This window comes from Procambarus clarkii, chromosome 24 (genome assembly GCF_040958095.1).
Source record: "Procambarus clarkii isolate CNS0578487 chromosome 24, FALCON_Pclarkii_2.0, whole genome shotgun sequence".
NCBI lineage: Eukaryota > Metazoa > Arthropoda > Malacostraca > Decapoda > Cambaridae > Procambarus > Procambarus clarkii.
Window position 1 is genome coordinate 34,583,975 of NC_091173.1, and position 19,347 is coordinate 34,603,321.

Sequence of the window (19,347 nt, forward strand, 5' to 3'; positions counted from 1 at the left end):
ACACACACACACACACACACACACACACACACACACACACACACACACTCTCTTCTGTCTTAATCAGAAAGATTAAGACAGAAGAGGACAAGAAGAAGACCTAGACAAACTGAAGGAATGGTCGAAAAAATGGTTGTTAGAGTTTAACCCAACCAAATGTAATGTAATGAAGATAGGTGTAGGGAGCAGGAGGCCAGATACAAGGTATCATCTGGGAGAGGAAATTCTTCAGGAGTCAGAGAAAGAAAAAGACTTCGGAGTTGATATCACGCCAGACCTGTCTCCTGCAGCCCATATCAAGAGGATAACATCAGCGGCATATGCCAGGCTGGCCAACATACGAACGGCATTCAGAAACTTGTGTAAAGAATTATTCAGAACTTTGTATACCACATATGTCAGGCCAATCCTGGAGTATGCAGCCCCAGCATGGAGTCCATATCTAGTCAAGGATAAGACTAAACTGGAAAAGGTTCAAAGGTTTGCCACCAGACTAGTACCCGAGCTGAGAGGTATGAGCTACGAGGAGAGACTACGGGAATTAAACCTCACTTCGCTGGAAGACAAGAGTTAGGGGGACATGATCACCACATTCAAGATTCTCAAGGGAATTGATAGGGTGGATAAAGACAGGCTATTTAACACAAGGGGCACACGCACTAGGGGGACACAGGTGAAAACTGAGCACCCAAATGAGTCACAGAGATATTAGAAAGAACTTTTTTAGTGTCAGAGTGGTTGACAAATGGAATGCCTTAGGAGGTGATGTGGCGGAGGCTGACTCCATACACAGTTTTAAGTGTAGATATGATAGAGCCCAATAGGCTCAGGAACCTGTACACCTGTTGATTGACGGTTAAGAGGCGGGACCAAAGAGCCAGAGCTCAATCCCCGCAAACACAACTAGGTGAGTACAAGTAGGTGAGTACACACACACACACACACACACACACACACACACACACACACACACACACACACACACACACACACACACACACACACACACACACACACACACACACATATATATATGTGTGTGTGTACAGTTGTCATGAAGTAGTTTGATACGGTCTCCACCCATCGTCAATAATGACAGAATATTGTAGTAAAAAAAGAACAAGAAATATTGGCAGGAGCTTCAACAAGCCGCCGCCTTCGTGTCCCCGATGAGGTCACAACAAATAATATTCCTCGAGTGAAGAACTGACACTAATTATGATAACAATCAGACTTTTTAGCTCAAATTCTGAAAGGCGAAGAAGGTGTCGAGGAAATACAAGAGAGAGTTGATGATGCAGAAGGACCCGGCGGTCTTGCCGGCGTCAGCGGCCCATGGCACGTCCTTCAGGTGGGTGCAGGAGGTGTTGATGATCACGCTGCCTGCTGACAACATGAAGGCTCCCTGCACCAAGTTCACCAATACTTCCTGCGGGGCAACGACAACATGTATTGAGCAAAGTAATTGAGAAGCAAAAATAGAGAAGGAATTCCCATAGATATAATAAGTGACGAGTAAGACAAGTGATTTGACCAACTCTGATTGCTTCTTTGAACTGCCGTTATCTCTCTTTGTCTCTCTCTCTCTCTCTCTCTCACACATTGAGCAGGAATACCATAAGGTTGTGAGCTATGAGCTAAGGTCCGGGTTACAGCACTACAGTACCTACAAAGTGTAATTATTATACCCAGCCCCTGACCCCACACCAACCCGTTCTCGCAAATTTAATAAGTCAATATTGACTTATTAGTTGCGTGCATAGGTGACATACTAAACATAATAGTTTCCCTTGAAAAGCTTCATACAAAACACCGACCTTACCTAACCTACTTAGTATGTTAAAATAAGCATCTTATAGCTTCGTAATTACAATTGTTACTTAACCTATTATAGGTATAGGTTAGGTAATAATTGTAATTACGAAGCAATAAGATGCTTATCTTAACATACTAAGTAGGTTAGGTAAGGTCGGTGTTTTCTATGAAGCTTTTCAAGGGAAACTATTATGTTGACCAGACCACACACTAGAAGTTGAAGGGACGACGACGTTTCGGTCCGTCCTGGACCATTCTCAAGTCGATTGTGATGAGGACAGGTAGGGACAGGCAATAAATAGGCAAGAGAGAGCTAAGGAGGAAAGTAAGGTGTAGGGGATAGTAGTAAAAATGAGAACTGCAGAAGGCCTATTGGCCCATACGAGGCAGCTCCTATTATAACCACCGAAGGAGATAGTAATAGGAATAAGAAGAGAATAGCAAGGGAGCGTAGGAGAAGACAATGAACAGAAAAAGGGAGAAGAGAGAAAGAAAAGGAAAGAGAAAAAGAAAAAGAAAAAGAAAGATAAATGGAAGGGGTAAGCTTATGTTAAGTCACGTTTGTTAGAAAGATTAGAGCATTTGAGTATATACTGTGAAAGGTCTGGCGTGGAAACTTCTAGTGTGTGGTCTGGTCAACATACTTCAGCCACGTTATTGTGACTCATCGCCTGCATATGGAAACTATTATGTTAAGTATGTCACCTATGCATATATTTAATAAGTCAATATTGACTTATTAAATTTGCGAGAACGGGTTGCCCACACTAAGCCTCAACATGCATGAAACAGTAAGACATGAAGTAATTGGGAATAAAAATAACAAAATAAGGCGAGGGAAAAATAAGGAAAGAAGAGAATAGTGAAATGAGAATCTAAATTAAATAAAATTCCGATGGAGAAACAAAACACGCGAGCCGAGGAAGATATGCACCCTGACTCACAAAGGGTGTCCGCTGTATCTCCTTGGCGGCGCCCTTCAGGTAGGTGAGGAAGAGTAGAGGCGTCACCACCACGGACAGCACCAGCACCCCGCCACAGAAGAAGGTGCGGTCATCATTGCCGAAGCTGAAGTCACTCGTGCCCTCGCTGACGCTGATCGCCACGATCGTCAGCGCCTGAGGGCGGACACACGCCACAGTCAGAAACACTCTTACAATACATTTACTTCACCATACAGAACCCAGGGACTCCAGTACTTCCCTGCTGTTGCTAACACTAACCCAGGGACTCCAGTACTTCCCTGCTGTTGCTGACACTAACCCAGGGACTCCAGTACTTCCCTGCTGTTGCTGACACTAACCCAGGGACTCCAGTACTTCCCTGCTATTGCTGACACTAACCCAGGGACTCCAGTACTTCCTTGCTGTTGCTGACACTTACCCAGGGACTCCAGTACTTCCCTGCTGTTGCTGACACTAACCCAGGGACTACAGTACTTCCCTGCTGTTGCTGACACTAACCCAGGGACTCCAGTACTTCCTTGCTGTTGCTGACACTAACCCAGGGACTCCAGTACTTCCCTGCTGTTGCTGACACTAACCCAGGGACTCAAGTACTTCCCTGCTGTTGCTGACACTAACCCAGGGACTCCAGTCCTTCCCTGCTGTTGCTGACACTAACCCAGGGACTCCAGTCCTTCCCTGCTGTTGCTGACACTAACCCAGGGACTCTAGTACTTCCCTGCTTATTGCTGACACTAACCCAGGGACTCCAGTACTTCCCTGCTGTTGCTGACACTAACCCAGGGACTCCAGTACTTCCCTGCTGTTGCTGACACTAACCCAGGGACTCTAGTACTTCCCTGCTTATTGCTGACACTAACCCAGGGACTCCAGTACTTCCCTGCTGTTGCTGACACTAACCCAGGGACTCCAGTACTTCCCTGCTGTTGCTGACACTAACCCAGGGACTCTAGTACTTCCCTGCTGTTGCTGACACTAACCCAGGGACTCTAGTACTTCTCTGCTGTTGCTGACACTAACCCAGGGACTCCAGTACTTCCCTGATGTTGCTGACACTAACCCAGGGACTCCAGTACTTCCCTGCTGTTGCTGACACTAACCCAGGGACTCCAGTACTTCCCTGCTGTTGCTGACACTAACCCAGGGACTCCAGTACTTCCCTGCTTATTGCTGACACTAACCCAGGGACTCTAGTACTTCCCTGCTTATTGCTGACACTAACCCAGGGACTCTAGTACTTCCCTGCTTATTGCTGACACTAACCCAGGGCCTCTAGTACTTCCCTGTTGTTGCTGACACTAACCCAGGGACTCCAGTACTTCCCTGCTGTTGCTGACACTAACCCAGGGACTCCAGTACTTCCCTGCTGTTGCTGACACTAACCCAGGGACTCTAGTACTTCCCTGCTGTTGCTGACACTAACCCAGGGACTCCAGTACTTCCCTGCTGTTGCTGACACTAACCCAGGGACTCCAGTACTTCCCTGCTGTTGCTGACACTAACCCAGAGACTCCAGTACTTCCCTGCTGTTGCTGACACTAACCCAGGGACTCCAGTACTTCCCTGCTGTTGCTGACACTAACCCAGGGACTCTAGTACTTCCCTGCTGTTGCTGACACTCACCCAGGGACTCCAGTACTTCCCTGCTGTTGCTGACACTACCCCAGGGACTCCAGTACTTCCCTGCTGTTGCTGACACTAACCCAGGGACTCCAGTACTTCTCTGCTGTTGCTGACACTAACCCAGGGACTCCAGTACTTCCCTGCTTATTGCTGACACTAACCCAGAGACTCCAGTACTTCCCTGATGTTGCTGACACTAACCCAGGGACTTCAGTACTTCCCTGATGTTGCTGACACTAACCCAGGGACTCAAGTACTTCCCTGACGTTGCTGACACTAACCCAGGGACTCCAGTACTTCCCTGCTGTTGCTGACACTAACCCAGGGACTCCAGTACTTCCCTGCTTATTGCTGACACTAACCCAGGGACTCCAGTACTTCCCTGCTTATTGCTGACACTAACCCAGGGACTAAAAGAACGAAGTACTCCAGTACTTCCCTGCTGTTGCTGACACTAACCCAGGGACTCCAGTACTTCCCTGCTTATTGCTGACACTAACCCAGGGACTCTAGTACTTCCCTGCTGTTGCTGACACTAACCCAGGGACTCCAGTACTTCCCTGCTGTTGCTGACACTAACCCAGGGACTCCAGTACTTCCCTGCTGTTGCTGACACTAACCCAGGGACTCCAGTACTTCCCTGATGTTGTTGACACTAACCCAGGGACTCCAGTACTTCCCTGCTGTTGCTGACACTACCCCAGGGACTCCAGTACTTCCCTGCTGTTGCTGACACTAACCCAGGGACTCCAGTACTTCTCTGCTGTTGCTGACACTAACCCAGGGACTCCAGTACTTCCCTGCTGTTGCTGACACTAACCCAGGGACTCCAGTACTTCCCTGCTGTTGCTGACACTAACCCAGGGACTCCAGTACTTCCCTGCTGTTGCTGACACTAACCCAGGGACTCTAGTACTTCCCTGCTGTTGCTGACACTCACCCAGGGACTCCAGTACTTCCCTGCTGTTGCTGACACTACCCCAGGGACTCCAGTACTTCCCTGCTGTTGCTGACACTAACCCAGGGACTCCAGTACTTCTCTGCTGTTGCTGACACTAACCCAGGGACTCCAGTACTTCCCTGCTTATTGCTGACACTAACCCAGAGACTCCAGTACTTCCCTGATGTTGCTGACACTAACCCAGGGACTTCAGTACTTCCCTGATGTTGCTGACACTAACCCAGGGACTCAAGTACTTCCCTGACGTTGCTGACACTAACCCAGGGACTCCAGTACTTCCCTGCTGTTGCTGACACTAACCCAGGGACTCCAGTACTTCCCTGCTTATTGCTGACACTAACCCAGGGACTCCAGTACTTCCCTGCTTATTGCCGACACTAACCCAGGGACTAAAAGAACGAAGTACTCCAGTACTTCCCTGCTGTTGCTGACACTAACCCAGGGACTCCAGTACTTCCCTGCTTATTTCTGACACTAACCCAGGGACTCTAGTACTTCCCTGCTGTTGCTGACACTAACCCAGGGACTCCAGTACTTCCCTGCTGTTGCTGACACTAACCCAGGGACTCCAGTACTTCCCTGCTGTTGCTGACACTAACCCAGGGACTCCAGTACTTCCCTGCTTATTGCTGACACTAACCCAGGGACTCTAGTACTTCCCTGCTGTTGCTGACACTAACCCAGGGACTCTAGTACTTCCCTGCTGTTGCTGACACTAACCCAGGGACTCCAATACTTCCCTGCTGTTGCTGACACTAACCCAGGGACTCCAGTACTTCCCTGCTGTTGCTGACACTACCCCAGGGACTCCAGTACTTCCCTGCTGTTGCTGACACTAACCCAGGGACTCCAGTACTTCCCTGCTGTTGCTGACACTAACCCAGGGACTCCAGTACTTCCCTGCTGTTGCTGACACTAACCCAGGGACTCCAGTACTTCCCTGCTTATTGCTGACACTAACCCAGGGACTCTAGTACTTCCCTGCTTATTGCTGACACTAACCCAGGGACTCCAGTACTTCCCTGCTGGTGCTGACACTAACCCAGGGACTCTAGTACTTCCCTGCTGTTGCTGACACTAACCCAGGGACTTGTCAGAAATTTCCAGCACCCCAAATACTAACCTCTAGCACAGGAAGATAAAAGCATTTTGTTAGGAAATCAAATTTACTAACAATATTAATTGCTAGTGTAGGAACACCAAAGTTTCCTACTAATCATGACTGCAGCTGCGTCAGCCGCCCCACCTCACATGGGCACGAATTCTTTTTTTTTAATCTAATTAAACCCGGTCTTAACTCTGCCTTATTTGCGTTGTAATTTATATTGGAAATTTATTTAATGTATCTAGAACAAATTATTCGTCCAGCCCAAGGTGAATTCTCCACATACGTGACCAGCCGATCCTCAGTTGAAATAAAAGTCACGTCATGTATACCGCACTCCGCAAATGTGCTTTAACTAACAAACTCTTCGATCCAGTGATATAAACAATGAAAAACTGTTCGCTGGTATTTGAAGTGTAATCTAATCTGTGATAATTGAAGTTAGTTTACTAACCCCATAACAAATTATTTATTTATTTATATATATATATATATATATATATATATATATATATATATATACATATATATATATATATATATATATATATATATATATATACATATATATATATACATATATATATACATATATATATATATATATATATATATATATATATATATATATATATATATATATATATATATATATATATACAAGAAGGAACATTGGGATTGTGATGATACATAGCATAGTAATTACATTCTTGTAAAGCCACTAGTACGCGCTGCGTTTCGGCAGGTCCTTAATCTAAGAAAGTTTTAAGTAGGTAAATACTTGCAAAATTTATAAAAATGATAAGTTACATAGCAAGAAAAAAATTAAAAGATGAGAGAAAATTGTAGGTATATTAAAGCACCTAGTTAGCTCAGAATGATTGCAAAGACAGTTTGAATGGTAGTTTAACAAAACTTAGCAGACACAATACAGCATATGGCTAGCACATAAAAGAAGACAGCAATGAACACAATGACAAAGTTGTTTGGATTAAGTCCATAAAGATTGGGAGATTGGGTAACATTAGATACAGAGTAAATTTAAAGATCAGTGTAGGAAACTACGAAGATGAAATTAGGTACTTTTTGTTTTTGTTTTTAAATGAGGCAAAAGTTTGACAGCTTGTCAATTCACTAGGGAGTGAGTTCCATAGACTAGGTCCCTTAATTTGCATAGAGTGTTTACACAGATTAAGTTTGACCCTGGGGATATCAAAGATATATTGTTTTCTGGTGTGGTGATAATGGGTCCCATTACATCTGTCCAGGGTGAGTTTCAGAGTATAGTTTGCATTTAAGAACAGGGTTTTGTAAATGTAGTTGACACGAGAGAATGTGTGGAGGGAGTTAATATTTAGCAAGTTTAGGGATTTAAACAAGGGGGCTGAGTGTTGTCTGAAAGCAGAGTTTGTTATTATTCTGATAGCAGATTTTTGCTGGGTGATGATGGGCTTAAGGTGGTTTGCAGTGGTAGACCCCCATGCACAGATACCATAATTAAGATAGGGGTAGATTAGTGCATAATATAGTGAGAGGAGAGCAGAGTTAGGAACATAATATCTTATTTTAGAGAGTATACCAACTGTTTTAGAGACTTTCTTAGTTATATGTTGGATGTGGGTGCTGAAGTTGAGTCTCTTGTCTAGGAATAGGCCAAGAAACTTTACATCATTTTTATTACTGATGTTAATGTTGTCTATCTGTAGCTGAATTGTATTTGATGATTTGCTTCCAAATAAGATGTAGTAAGTCTTTTCTATCTTTAATGTTAGTTTGTTAGTTGACATCCATAAGTGGACTTTTTTTAATTCATTATTCACAACATTATTTTGTGTATGTGGGTTGGGGGTCTGAATAGATGAGTGTAGTATCATCAGCAAACAATATAGGTTTAAGAATATTAGAAACATTAGGCAGATCATTGATATATATAAGAAATAGACGAGGTCCTAAGATGCTGCCCTGTGGCACTCCAACGGTTATTGGTAGAGTGGAAGAAGTTGTATCATTGATGGTGTTACGGCCCTGGGTTCCTCAGTGGAAACCAGAGGTCAAAAATGAGCTAAATAAACTGCCTTATAGTAGGGAAACGCATCACGAGATGCATTTGTTTGTATCTTCCCTGCCAGACGTAAGACTATTCTTGTTTCTCACAGAGCATGTAATGACTGAGCTAGGGGGTTGATTATTAAATAATAAAACAGGCACCAACTATGTTTACTAATACTTTCTAATCATTTGTAAAGTAAACCTGAGTAAACTTGGGATAGGAATGCTGTACGATTAGTTGAGTAGTCTGCTGGCAGCGAGTGAACTGGGGAAGAAAACTGGAGACGGTCGCTCTTCTCTGCTGGCTGGCTGTGGTGAAAGGAACCTCCTCTCCCTCCTCTCGTTTCTTTATTTCTGTGGGCTGATACCCAGCTAAGTATACTGTGTAACGATCTCATTGTCTGGCATAGGCGTGTTCTAATGTGTAGAGTATTATTCTTTGTATGAATTAGGTGTTCCTAGTGTGTGTATTACTAGTTATTCTGAAAGGGGTCCAGTGGAACCACGTGGTCTCCCTACCCTAAGCTGACTCAAGCTTCTAGCTCTTCACTAGTAGTACTTTACCCTAGCTTGTTCTGAGTGTAAACCTTGTATCCTGCTTATGTGGACCAAGGTTTTTAACGTAAGATAGTGTGGTAAAGTAATTATTATTATTGTTATTGGTGTGAATGTATATGGGGGTTGTTAAGGGGTTAATAAATAAGTAAGTTAGTAAAGGAGTATCCATTTTTCCTGTGTAGGAGATCTATGATCAACCTCTAGGCTAACTATTGCTGTAATAAGCCACTACAAGGTTTCTATATAGTGGGGGCCGGGCCTTTGAGATCTCCCATATTTGATAACCCTTAATACTAATTACTACCCCTACTTCCATTTAATATTCGATCCCCCATAGCAGCACCACCAATTTTATAACAGATGGTTACATATTGGTGTCTGTCACTAAGATAGGATCGGATATAGTCAAGGGCAAAGTCTCGGATTCCATAATGCTGGAGTTTAAGTAAGAGGTAGTTGTGATTAACAGTATCAAAGGCTTTTCTTAGGTCGATGAAGAGTCCAATCGGAAATTCATTTTTGTCAAGGGCTGAGTAGATAACGTCAAGGAGACTAATGATTGCATCATTGGTGCTCTTTTGGGACCGGAAGCCAAACTGGCAGGGGCTGAGTATGTCGAATTTTATGAGGTAGGAATAAAGCTGTTTGTAAATAATTTTTTCAAATATTTTTGATAGAATGGGTAGTTTTGATATTGGTCTATAATTGTTTATGTCCGCCGGATTGCCTCCTTTATGGACTGGCGTTACTCTTGCTTTTTTGAGGATATCAGGGAAGGTGTGACACTCTATAGATTTGTTGAACAGTAGGGCTATGGGTGGGGCAAGGGCATGGGAGGCTCTCTTGTATACAATGGACGGAATTTCACTGGTGTTCCCTGCCTTGGTTTTTAGAGAGTGTATGATGGACACAACATCTGCCGGGCTGATTGGTGAAAGGAGAAGAGAGTTTGGATAGCTGCCTGAGAGATATGTGTTAATATGTGTCTAAGTCTGTGGGATTTTACTGGCAAGATTAGCACCAACCGATGAAAAGAAACTATTAAATTCATTTGCCATTTCTAAATCAGTTGACAGTATATCCCCATCCTTGTAGAGTTTTATTTGGTTATGTGAGTGTTGTTTAGTTCCTAGGATACTAGAGATTGTTTCCATGTTGCCTTTTGCTTCATTGAATCTATTCACATAATATGCAAGTTTTGTCTTTCTTATGATACTGGTGAGCATTGATGAGTACCTTTTAGCTACTTCCTTTGAAACTAGGCTAGTCCTAAATTTCTTTTCATATTCATGTTTCTTGTTGATTGAGTTGAGAATGCCATTTGTGAGCCACGGATTGTTTAATCTTTTGTCAGTTACTTGCTTGGTAAGAAGGGGACAATGACGGTTGTAGAGGCTTAGAGTTTTGGAGAGGAAGAGGCTAGCTAATGAATTTATATCCTGAGTATTATTGAATTCAGAATCCCAGTTAATATTGTGAAGTGCCTCTGTAAGATTGCCTAAAGCTGATTCACTGTGTAACCTAAATGAAAGTTTCTTGCTTTTTGGTGGTGTTATGTCCATGTTCGCTATGAGAAAGGTAGGATACCTTTTACCTATGAATATTTATTCATGACTATTTAAAGCATATGGTAGACTTAGTTTTATAAAGTCTACCCCCAAATTTTGTGGAAGTTGTAACACCCAACAAGTATTTAAATATTAATACAGTCCACTCTTACAGTCCACTTAATAATCTAATAGCAATACAAAGAAATGCTTGCTGGGAAATTCCCAACAAGGGAATTCGAGGGATCCGTTATGGCATAGGCGTTTTTCGTTACTTGGGTGAAGTTTCGCTCGCATCCTGGTGCGATTTCCATGGCGTATTTAAACCCATTTTCAAATTTATTCCCATTTTCAATATATATATGCCAAGGCCTCCTTCCATCCGGGTCCGTTTTCGTTACCCCACCGAGTGATTGCTAGCCTTCTAGTCCCTTTAAATTTCGTTTAAAGGGATTAAAAGGCCGCCTTTCGTCTGGGGTGTGGGTAAGATGAATGCACAGGTGCATTCATCTTCTCACATTAAGCCCGTTTTTCATGATAGCTTATTTAACCCCGTCTTCCCACATTTAGCCCGCCTTTCCTTAAACCCATTTCCATACTGTTTCCCCATTTACAAACTTCATATTTCTAACTAAGATCGCATATTGAACATAATAAATGAAATTGGAGAAGGTCTTTACAGGATCTCCTATTTACTTCCAATCTATGTTAACCAAAACCTATGTTAATCTATGTTGTGCATTAAGCATAGACACAGAGTTCTCCCATATTAACAGGAATTTGATTTGAATTGTACGCCAATATTACTAGTATGCCAACTGGCCAATATTAGATGAACTGCAGTAGGCCTTCTCCATATATAATCAATACCCCCTTTCCATCTCCATTTATCCATTTCAATCATGTCACTCCTTCAATATTCAGAAGATTCTATTTGCTCATATTACCTATCCAGGTCATTATATTTATAGTGTCCGGTTAAAGATTGTTTATTGAGCATAGGAATGAATGAAATCCACTATCTGGCACATGGGGAACACTACTGAACCCCCTGTTGAAGTCTCCAATGGCATGCGAATATTTGTTATTATATAATAATATTCAAAACAAGCTATATAACATCACTCACACATTTTCATTTATTCCTCCCACACTGCTAATCCCATGTATGTGTCATTAACGCTCAAAAATACCTCACTGCAACATATATCTATCTATAACCAATTAAAATATTCAGTGTTCTTATATATGAATGAGGTTAGGTGGATATAAATAGAAACTGCCTCATATGGGTAAAATACGCCTTCTGCAGTTACTTTCATTCTTATGTTCTCATAACCTTAATTGAAATGTCATCATCCGCAATAAGGTCTGCTCCACCAACAGGGTACGGTGCTTTAGCCGTCCCCATGACGTCACAAAGCGGTTCCAGTGAGGGATTAATTTTGCCTCTTGTGACAGTTCTCCCGTTACAAGGGCGTGGCAGTGTAGGCCGAATGCTTGTCATGGCCGCCCGTAATTTCTGGACAAAAGTGGGGTCTGGGAGTGTGATGAGTGGCGTCGGGGTTAAGAATTCGCCCGGAAGCCGCAGGCTAGATCCGTATACTAAGTCTGCTGCCGAGAATCCACTGCCCTCCTTCGTGGCCGAACGGATGCCAAGCAAGACAAATGGAAGGTTGTCGATGCAATCATCAGGGCGTGCTTGAGCTCTTAGGGCAGCTTTTAGTTGTCTATGAAAGCGTTCTACCATTCCGTTCGACTCAGGGAGATACGCTGTGGTTCGGTTGTGTGTGGTGCCGAGGAATTCCATAAGTTCCTTCCATAGATATGATTCGAACTGTCGTCCTTGGTCAGTGATGATGACAGAGGGGCTGCCAAAACGGGCGACCCATCCAGAGAGGAAAACCTGGACCACTGACTCAGCTGAGATGTTGATTAATGGGATTGCTTCCGGCCATCTGGAGAATCGATCGATGCAGGTGAGTAGATAAGAATATCCTCTTGCCGACGGTAACGGTCCACCGATGTCTACATGCATCACCTCGAAACGGTCAGAAGGTAACGGGAACTGTTGAAGCGGGCTCTTTGTGTGTCGATGTGTTTTCGCTCGCTGGCACTGGAGACATGAGCGAGTCCATCGTCGAACATCGGCATTGATTCCTGGCTATACGACACGCTCCGTTAGTTTCTGGGAAGCACGTACTCCTGGGTGTGCTAGGGAGTGAAATACTGAGAATGTTTTCCAGCGAAACTGGGCAGGAATGTAGGGCCTAAGTGCTCCCGTTCATGAGGTGTCACAGGATTATACTACCGCCACCTTCCATGGGAATCTCGATGAACCGGAGAGCTGTGTCAGATGTTCGTAATCGCTGCAGATCAGGGTCTTCCCGTTGGGCCTTACTGATTACACAATAGTCCACCTGAGTTGGGTTTGTCACGACGTGGTTTATGGTGGGTCGAGACAGTGCATCGGCTATGACATTATTAGTTCCTTTGACATGGCAGATATCCGAGGTAAATTGGGAGATAAATCCCAGGTGGTTGGCTACTCGAGGAGAGTGAGCATCACCCTCGGCTGCCAGTGCATAAGTGAGAGGTTTGTAGTCTGTGAGGTTATTATTGTGTATATTATTGGGATAATCTACTCGCTACACTCACATTTAACACAGATGTGTGACGATTTCAGAGCATCCTGACTTTTCAGCACTCGGTGATGTCACGAGCTATGCAATGATGACTTGGCATCCTACTTATTTTTGTAATATAATTAATGTTTAATTATGATCATGATAATAATATTATTATTAAAAAATGGCTGGACTAACTATCCCCAACCTAACCTAACCTTATCACAGGTTTAAAAATTGTGCCATCCCTAAACCTAACCTAACCGGGGGTTTAAGAATATAGATTCTTTTATTAGTAACATGAACATAAGAATGAAGGTAACTGGAGAAGGCCATTATCCCATACGAGGCAGCTCCTATATATATCCACCCAATATCATTCATATATATGTCCAACCTACGTTATTTCAGCCACGTTATTGTGACTCCTCGTCTGCATGTCCAACCTACACTTTAAACAATAAAGGGATCCAACTTCCAATATTAGTTTATAATAAATAGCTCACATTCTAGTTTTATACACAACAACAATTATGAAACGCTGTAGCTAGATATCATACTATACTCCACACGTAGTTACCATACATCTGGCAGCTCAGCGGATTAGCGCCTGTGTTCATGGGTTAGTAAACAGTCCTCACATCCATCAAATAGCGGCCCAAATGTCGCACCGCAGTTGATCCATCTAGCAACTCAGCTGGATCCTAGCCACTATACTCACAGGTTAATCATTCCCAAACGAAAAAAAATCCTAATCTTGCCACGCAAATCAGCTAACGTTTTTCTAAACTAACAGTCAAAAATACAAGCATACATACATATCTACACATACTCCACAACCCATACATGCATAGAGAATAGCCTGTTTTGCCACCATAGGCCCGTTAGTCAGACGTAATTTATACCATATTAATCCCTAAAATGTATTAAAAATAAGATTTCCTAATTAGTTGAATCCTAAACCTTTTTTTTTAAATTATGAGTCAAATTCTAGCAATACATAAAGTGTGCATTCGTTCCATTAATTGTTCAGTTGATAAGACCCATAATATTTATGCATAACAATCAAAGAGATTAATATATCATTCAAGCAACTCCGAAAAATATAACGCAAATTACCCTATTCTAACTTAACCTATCCTAGTCTTATCCAACCCTACACTATCTTATTCTAATCCTGTCCTGCCCCAATCCAATCTATACAAAAACCCATCCATACCCCATCATATCCTTACCTATCCTAGCTAAAAACTATCCTAACCTAATCTAACCTATCCTAGTCTAAACTAACCCAACACTATCCTAATCCAGCCCTCTCTCAATGCAATCTATCCAACAACATACCCATATTCCATCAGATCCTTATCTATCCCAGCCAGAACTATTCTAACCTAACCTATCCTATCCAAGTCTAACTAACCCCTAGACTATCCTATCTTAATCCTGCCCCAATCCAATCTATCCAAACCAACCCATACCCCATCAGATCCTTACCTATCATAGCCAAAAAACTATTCTATCCAAACCTACCCTATCCTATCCTAATTTAACCCTGCCCCAATCCAATCTCTCCTATCCTAATCTATCCTAACTGCTCTTATTCTAACCCATCCTAGCTTTGCTTGTCCTTCTTTAATTATATTAAGAGTTATAAATAACACATTTATCATTTAAAAATACAAATACACGAAGTATAACATTTCCACACAAATATGCCAGTTATGCAGAAATACAACATTTACACGCAAAATATGTCATTTATGCACGAATATAATATTTTCACATAAAATATAACATTTACATGCAAAATATATAATTTACTCACAAAATATATAATTTACTCACAAAATATATAATTTACTCACAAAATATATAATTTACTCACAAAATATATAATTTACTCACAAAATATATAATTTACTCACAAAATATATAATTTACTCACAAAAATATGTCATTTACACACAAGATATATCATTCATAGACAAAATATGCCAGTTGCACACAAAAACTATTCCATTTACTCAAATATTGCATACACACTCAGAGTGTGACATTTACACAAAGTATGGTATGTGCACAAATATAGGAAATTGCTTATACGTTCATACAATCAAAAATGCACTTTCACTCAAATTTCACAATTTCAGAAACATAATTTTCACAAAATACCCACACACTGACACATAAACCATATACACTTTCACACTTGCTCATGAAGATCATTTTTTCAGATTATATATACATAATTTACACATATACACAATTTGCACAAAAAAAATAGTTGCTTCAGTTCCTCTTCGGCAATTAAAACACAACTTGCATATATACACTATTCGCACAAAAATGATTACAAAACAAGGATAATTAATACACAACTTGTGTAACTAATACACATCTTTGCACAATTAATACATCCAAACTTGCTATATAATTGCACAACTTGCACAATGTCAATCAATACACAACAGGCATAAATACACAATTCATCAATATAATTACACAACATGCGCAATTAATACATAACTTGCACAATTATTACACATCTTTCATAATTATTTCACAACTTGCATAAATGTAATCAAATACATATCCAGCACAAATACATACAATACATAACTACTCCAAATACCTAAAATACACAACTAGCACAAATACACAATTCACTCAATGCAATTACACCATATACACAATTAATGCACAACTTGCCCAAATATAATCAATGCACAAGTTGCATAAATATGAACAATACATAACTAGCACATAGACAATAAATACACCACTGCTCAATTCCACAAATGCACTTACAAAACATATGCAATTAATACACAGCTTACACAATCAATACACAATTTGCGAGAATATAATCAATATGTAATAGCAATCAACAAAGCACATGTGCAAAATACTACATAATCTGCACAATTAATACACAACTTGTACAATTTTATTCATTGTGCGACTTGTACAAATCCAATCACACCCAACATAAGAACATAAGAACAAAGGCAACTGCAGAAGGCCCACTGGCCCACACGAGACAGCTCCCATTCTATAACCACCCAATCCCACTCATATACTTGTCCAACCCGTGCTTGAAACAATCGAGGGACCCCACCTCCACAATGTTACGCGGCAATTGGTTCCACAAATCAACAACCCTGTTACTGAACCAGTATTTACCCAAGTCTTTCCTAAATCTAAACTTATCCAATTTATACCCATTGTTTCGTGTTCTGTCCTGTGTTGATACTTTTAATACCCTATTAATATCCCCCCGGTTATGTCCATTCATCCACTTGTAAACCTCTATCATGTCACCCCTAACTCTTCGCCTTTCCAGTGAATGCAACTTAAGCTTTGTTAATCTTTCTTCATATGAAAGATTTCTAATTTGGGGAATTAACTTAGTCATCCTACGCTGGACACGTTCAAGTGAATTTATATCCATTCTATAATATGGCGACCAAAACTGAACTGCATAATCTAAATGGGGCCTAACTAGAGCAAGATATAGCTTGAGAACCACACCAGGTGTCTTGTTACTAACGCTGCGATTAATAAATCCAAGTGTCCGATTTGCCTTATTACGAACATTTATGCATTAATCCTTTTGTTTTAAATTCTTACTAATCATAACTCCCAGATCCCTTTCGCAATCCGACTTCGCAATCACAACACCATCTAGCTCGTATCTTGTAACTCTATCATCATTACCTAACCTCAGAACTTTACATTTATCAGCATTAAACTGCATCTGCCAATCCTTTGACCATTTCAAAACCCTATCTAGATCAACTTGAAGTGATAGTGAGTCCTCCTCCGAATTAATTTCCCTACCGATTTTCGTATCATCGGCAAATTTGCAAATGTTGCTACTCAAACCTGAATCTAAATCATTTATATATATTATAAACAACAGAGGACCCAGGACAGAGCCTTGAGGCACTCCACTTACAACATTTTCCCACTCTGACTTGATTCCATTTATACTAACTCTCTGTTTCCTTTGGTATAGCCATGCCCTAATCCAGCTTAATATAGCACCCCCAATACCATGAGACTCTATCTTTTTAATCAGTCTTTCATGTGGCACTGTATCAAAAGCTTTGCTAAAGTCAAGGTATACAACATCGCAATCCTTACCACTATCAACTGCCTCAACAATGCTAGAATAAAAAGATAACAAATTTGTTAAACATGAACGGCCATTTATAAAACCATGTTGCGACTCAATTATTAATTTATGTTTTTCAAGATGAAGACGAATTTTATTTGCTATTATAGATTCGAGTAACTTTCCCACAATAGACGTTAGGCTAATTGGTCGATAGTTAGACGCAAGTGATCTATCTCCTTTCTTAAAAACTGGTATCACATTAGCAACTTTCCAAAACTCTGGCACTCTGCCTGACTCTATTGATTTATTAAATATGGTTGACAGTGGGTCACAAAGCTCCTCTTTGCATTCTTTAAGCACCCTGGCAAACACTTCATCCGGCCCTGGGGATTTGTTTGGTTTGAGTTTTACTATTTGTTTAAGAACATCCTCCCTGGTAACTGCTAAACTCGTCAACCTGTCCTCGTCCCCACCCACATAGACTTGTTCGGCTGAAGGCATATTGTTAAGTTCCTCTTTAGTAAATACAGATACAAAATATTTATTAAAAATACTACTCATCTCTTCATCACTATCTGTTATTTGACCTGTCTCAGTTTTTAATGGACCTATCCTTTCCCTAGTCTTAGTACGATATAACTGAAAAAACCCTTTAGGATTTGTCTTTGCTTGCCCTGCTATGCGAACTTCATAGTTTCTTTTTGCTTTCCTTATCTCTTTTTTAACATTTCTAACCAGTTGTACGAATTCCTGTTCTAAAGTGACCTCCCCATTTTTAATCCTTTTGTACCAAGCTCTCTTTTTACCTATAAGGTTCTTCAAATTCTTTGTTATCCACTTTGGGTCATTAGTATTCGATCTATTCAATTTGTATGGTATACTACGTTCCTGTGCTTTGTTTAGAATATTCTTAAATAAGTTATATATTGAATCCACATCGAAATCCCCATTTAAGTCACCTATCGCTGGGTTCATGTCTCGCTCCAAGACCGGCCCACACCCCATACCCAAGACTTTCCAATCAATTTGACCCAAAAAATTTCTTAGGCTATTAAAATCAGCTTTACGAAAATCTGGCACTTTAACAGAATTTTCTCCTACTGGTCTATTCCATTCTATGCTAAATCTGATTTCTTTGTGATCACTGCTCCCTAGCTCACTCCCTATTTCGATGTCATTAATTTGCGTTTCCCTGTTAGTTAACACTAAATCTAAAATATTATTTTCCCGTGTCGGTTCCTTAATGTGTTGCGTAAGAAAGCAATCGTCAATTAATTCTAGAAAATCTTCTGCTTCACTATTCCCTGTTTTGTTCAACCAGTTTATTCCGCTAAAATTAAAGTCACCCATGACATAAATACTGTTAGATCTAGATGCTCTAGATATTTCATCCCATAGATGCTTTGCTTCCATTCTGTCTAAATTTGGTGGCCTATATATTACTCCTATTATAATATTATTAGCTTTTTCGTTTAATTCAATCCAAATAGTTTCTGTGTGTGGCTCTGTTTTGATTCCCTCTTTGAGACTACATTTCAAATTGTCCCTAACATATATGGCTACTCCACCTCCTCGTCTAATATATCTATCTGTGTGAAATAGTTTAAATCCATATATTTGATATTCAGCTAATAGTTCTCTATTTTCTACATTCATCCACGTTTCGGTAAGTGCAATAATATCTATTTTTTCTGTGCAGACAAGAGCATTTAATTCGTTAATTTTATTTCTTAGACTTCTACTGTTAGTGTAATATACCCTAAGTGAATTGTTATTTTGCGGACCTTCTCTTTCCCTGGTCGTTTTGCCAATTCCTTTCTCCCACAAACACATACTTTTATTACCTCCTTCCTCCAAATCAATTCCCATACCTCTATCTACTAACAGTTTAAACCCAAACAAACACCTCTAACCACTTCTTCTAACGAGTTCGCAACAGCAACAACCCCAGCTCTCGATAGATGCACCCCATCACGA

At 41.0% G+C, this 19,347-nt stretch overlaps 1 protein-coding gene across 2 annotated transcripts in view; it reads right to left on the reverse strand.

Moving 5' to 3' along the window:
* Positions 1–926: 926 nt before the first annotated feature.
* LOC123761583 (uncharacterized) overlaps positions 927–19,347 on the reverse strand; it is a 58,785-nt gene continuing 40,364 nt past the window's right edge. The window contains exons 2-3 of one of the 2 annotated variants that reach the window (XM_045747600.2): positions 2,760–2,933; positions 927–1,429 (exon numbers count right to left, since the gene is read on the reverse strand). In XM_045747600.2, coding sequence (XP_045603556.1) covers positions 1,238–1,429; positions 2,760–2,933 — 366 coding nt within the window. In that variant the 3' untranslated portion in view covers positions 927–1,237. Of the gene's footprint in view, positions 1,430–2,749; positions 2,934–19,347 lie in introns of both variants that reach the window. The other variant, XM_069330796.1, reaches the window with a different exon arrangement.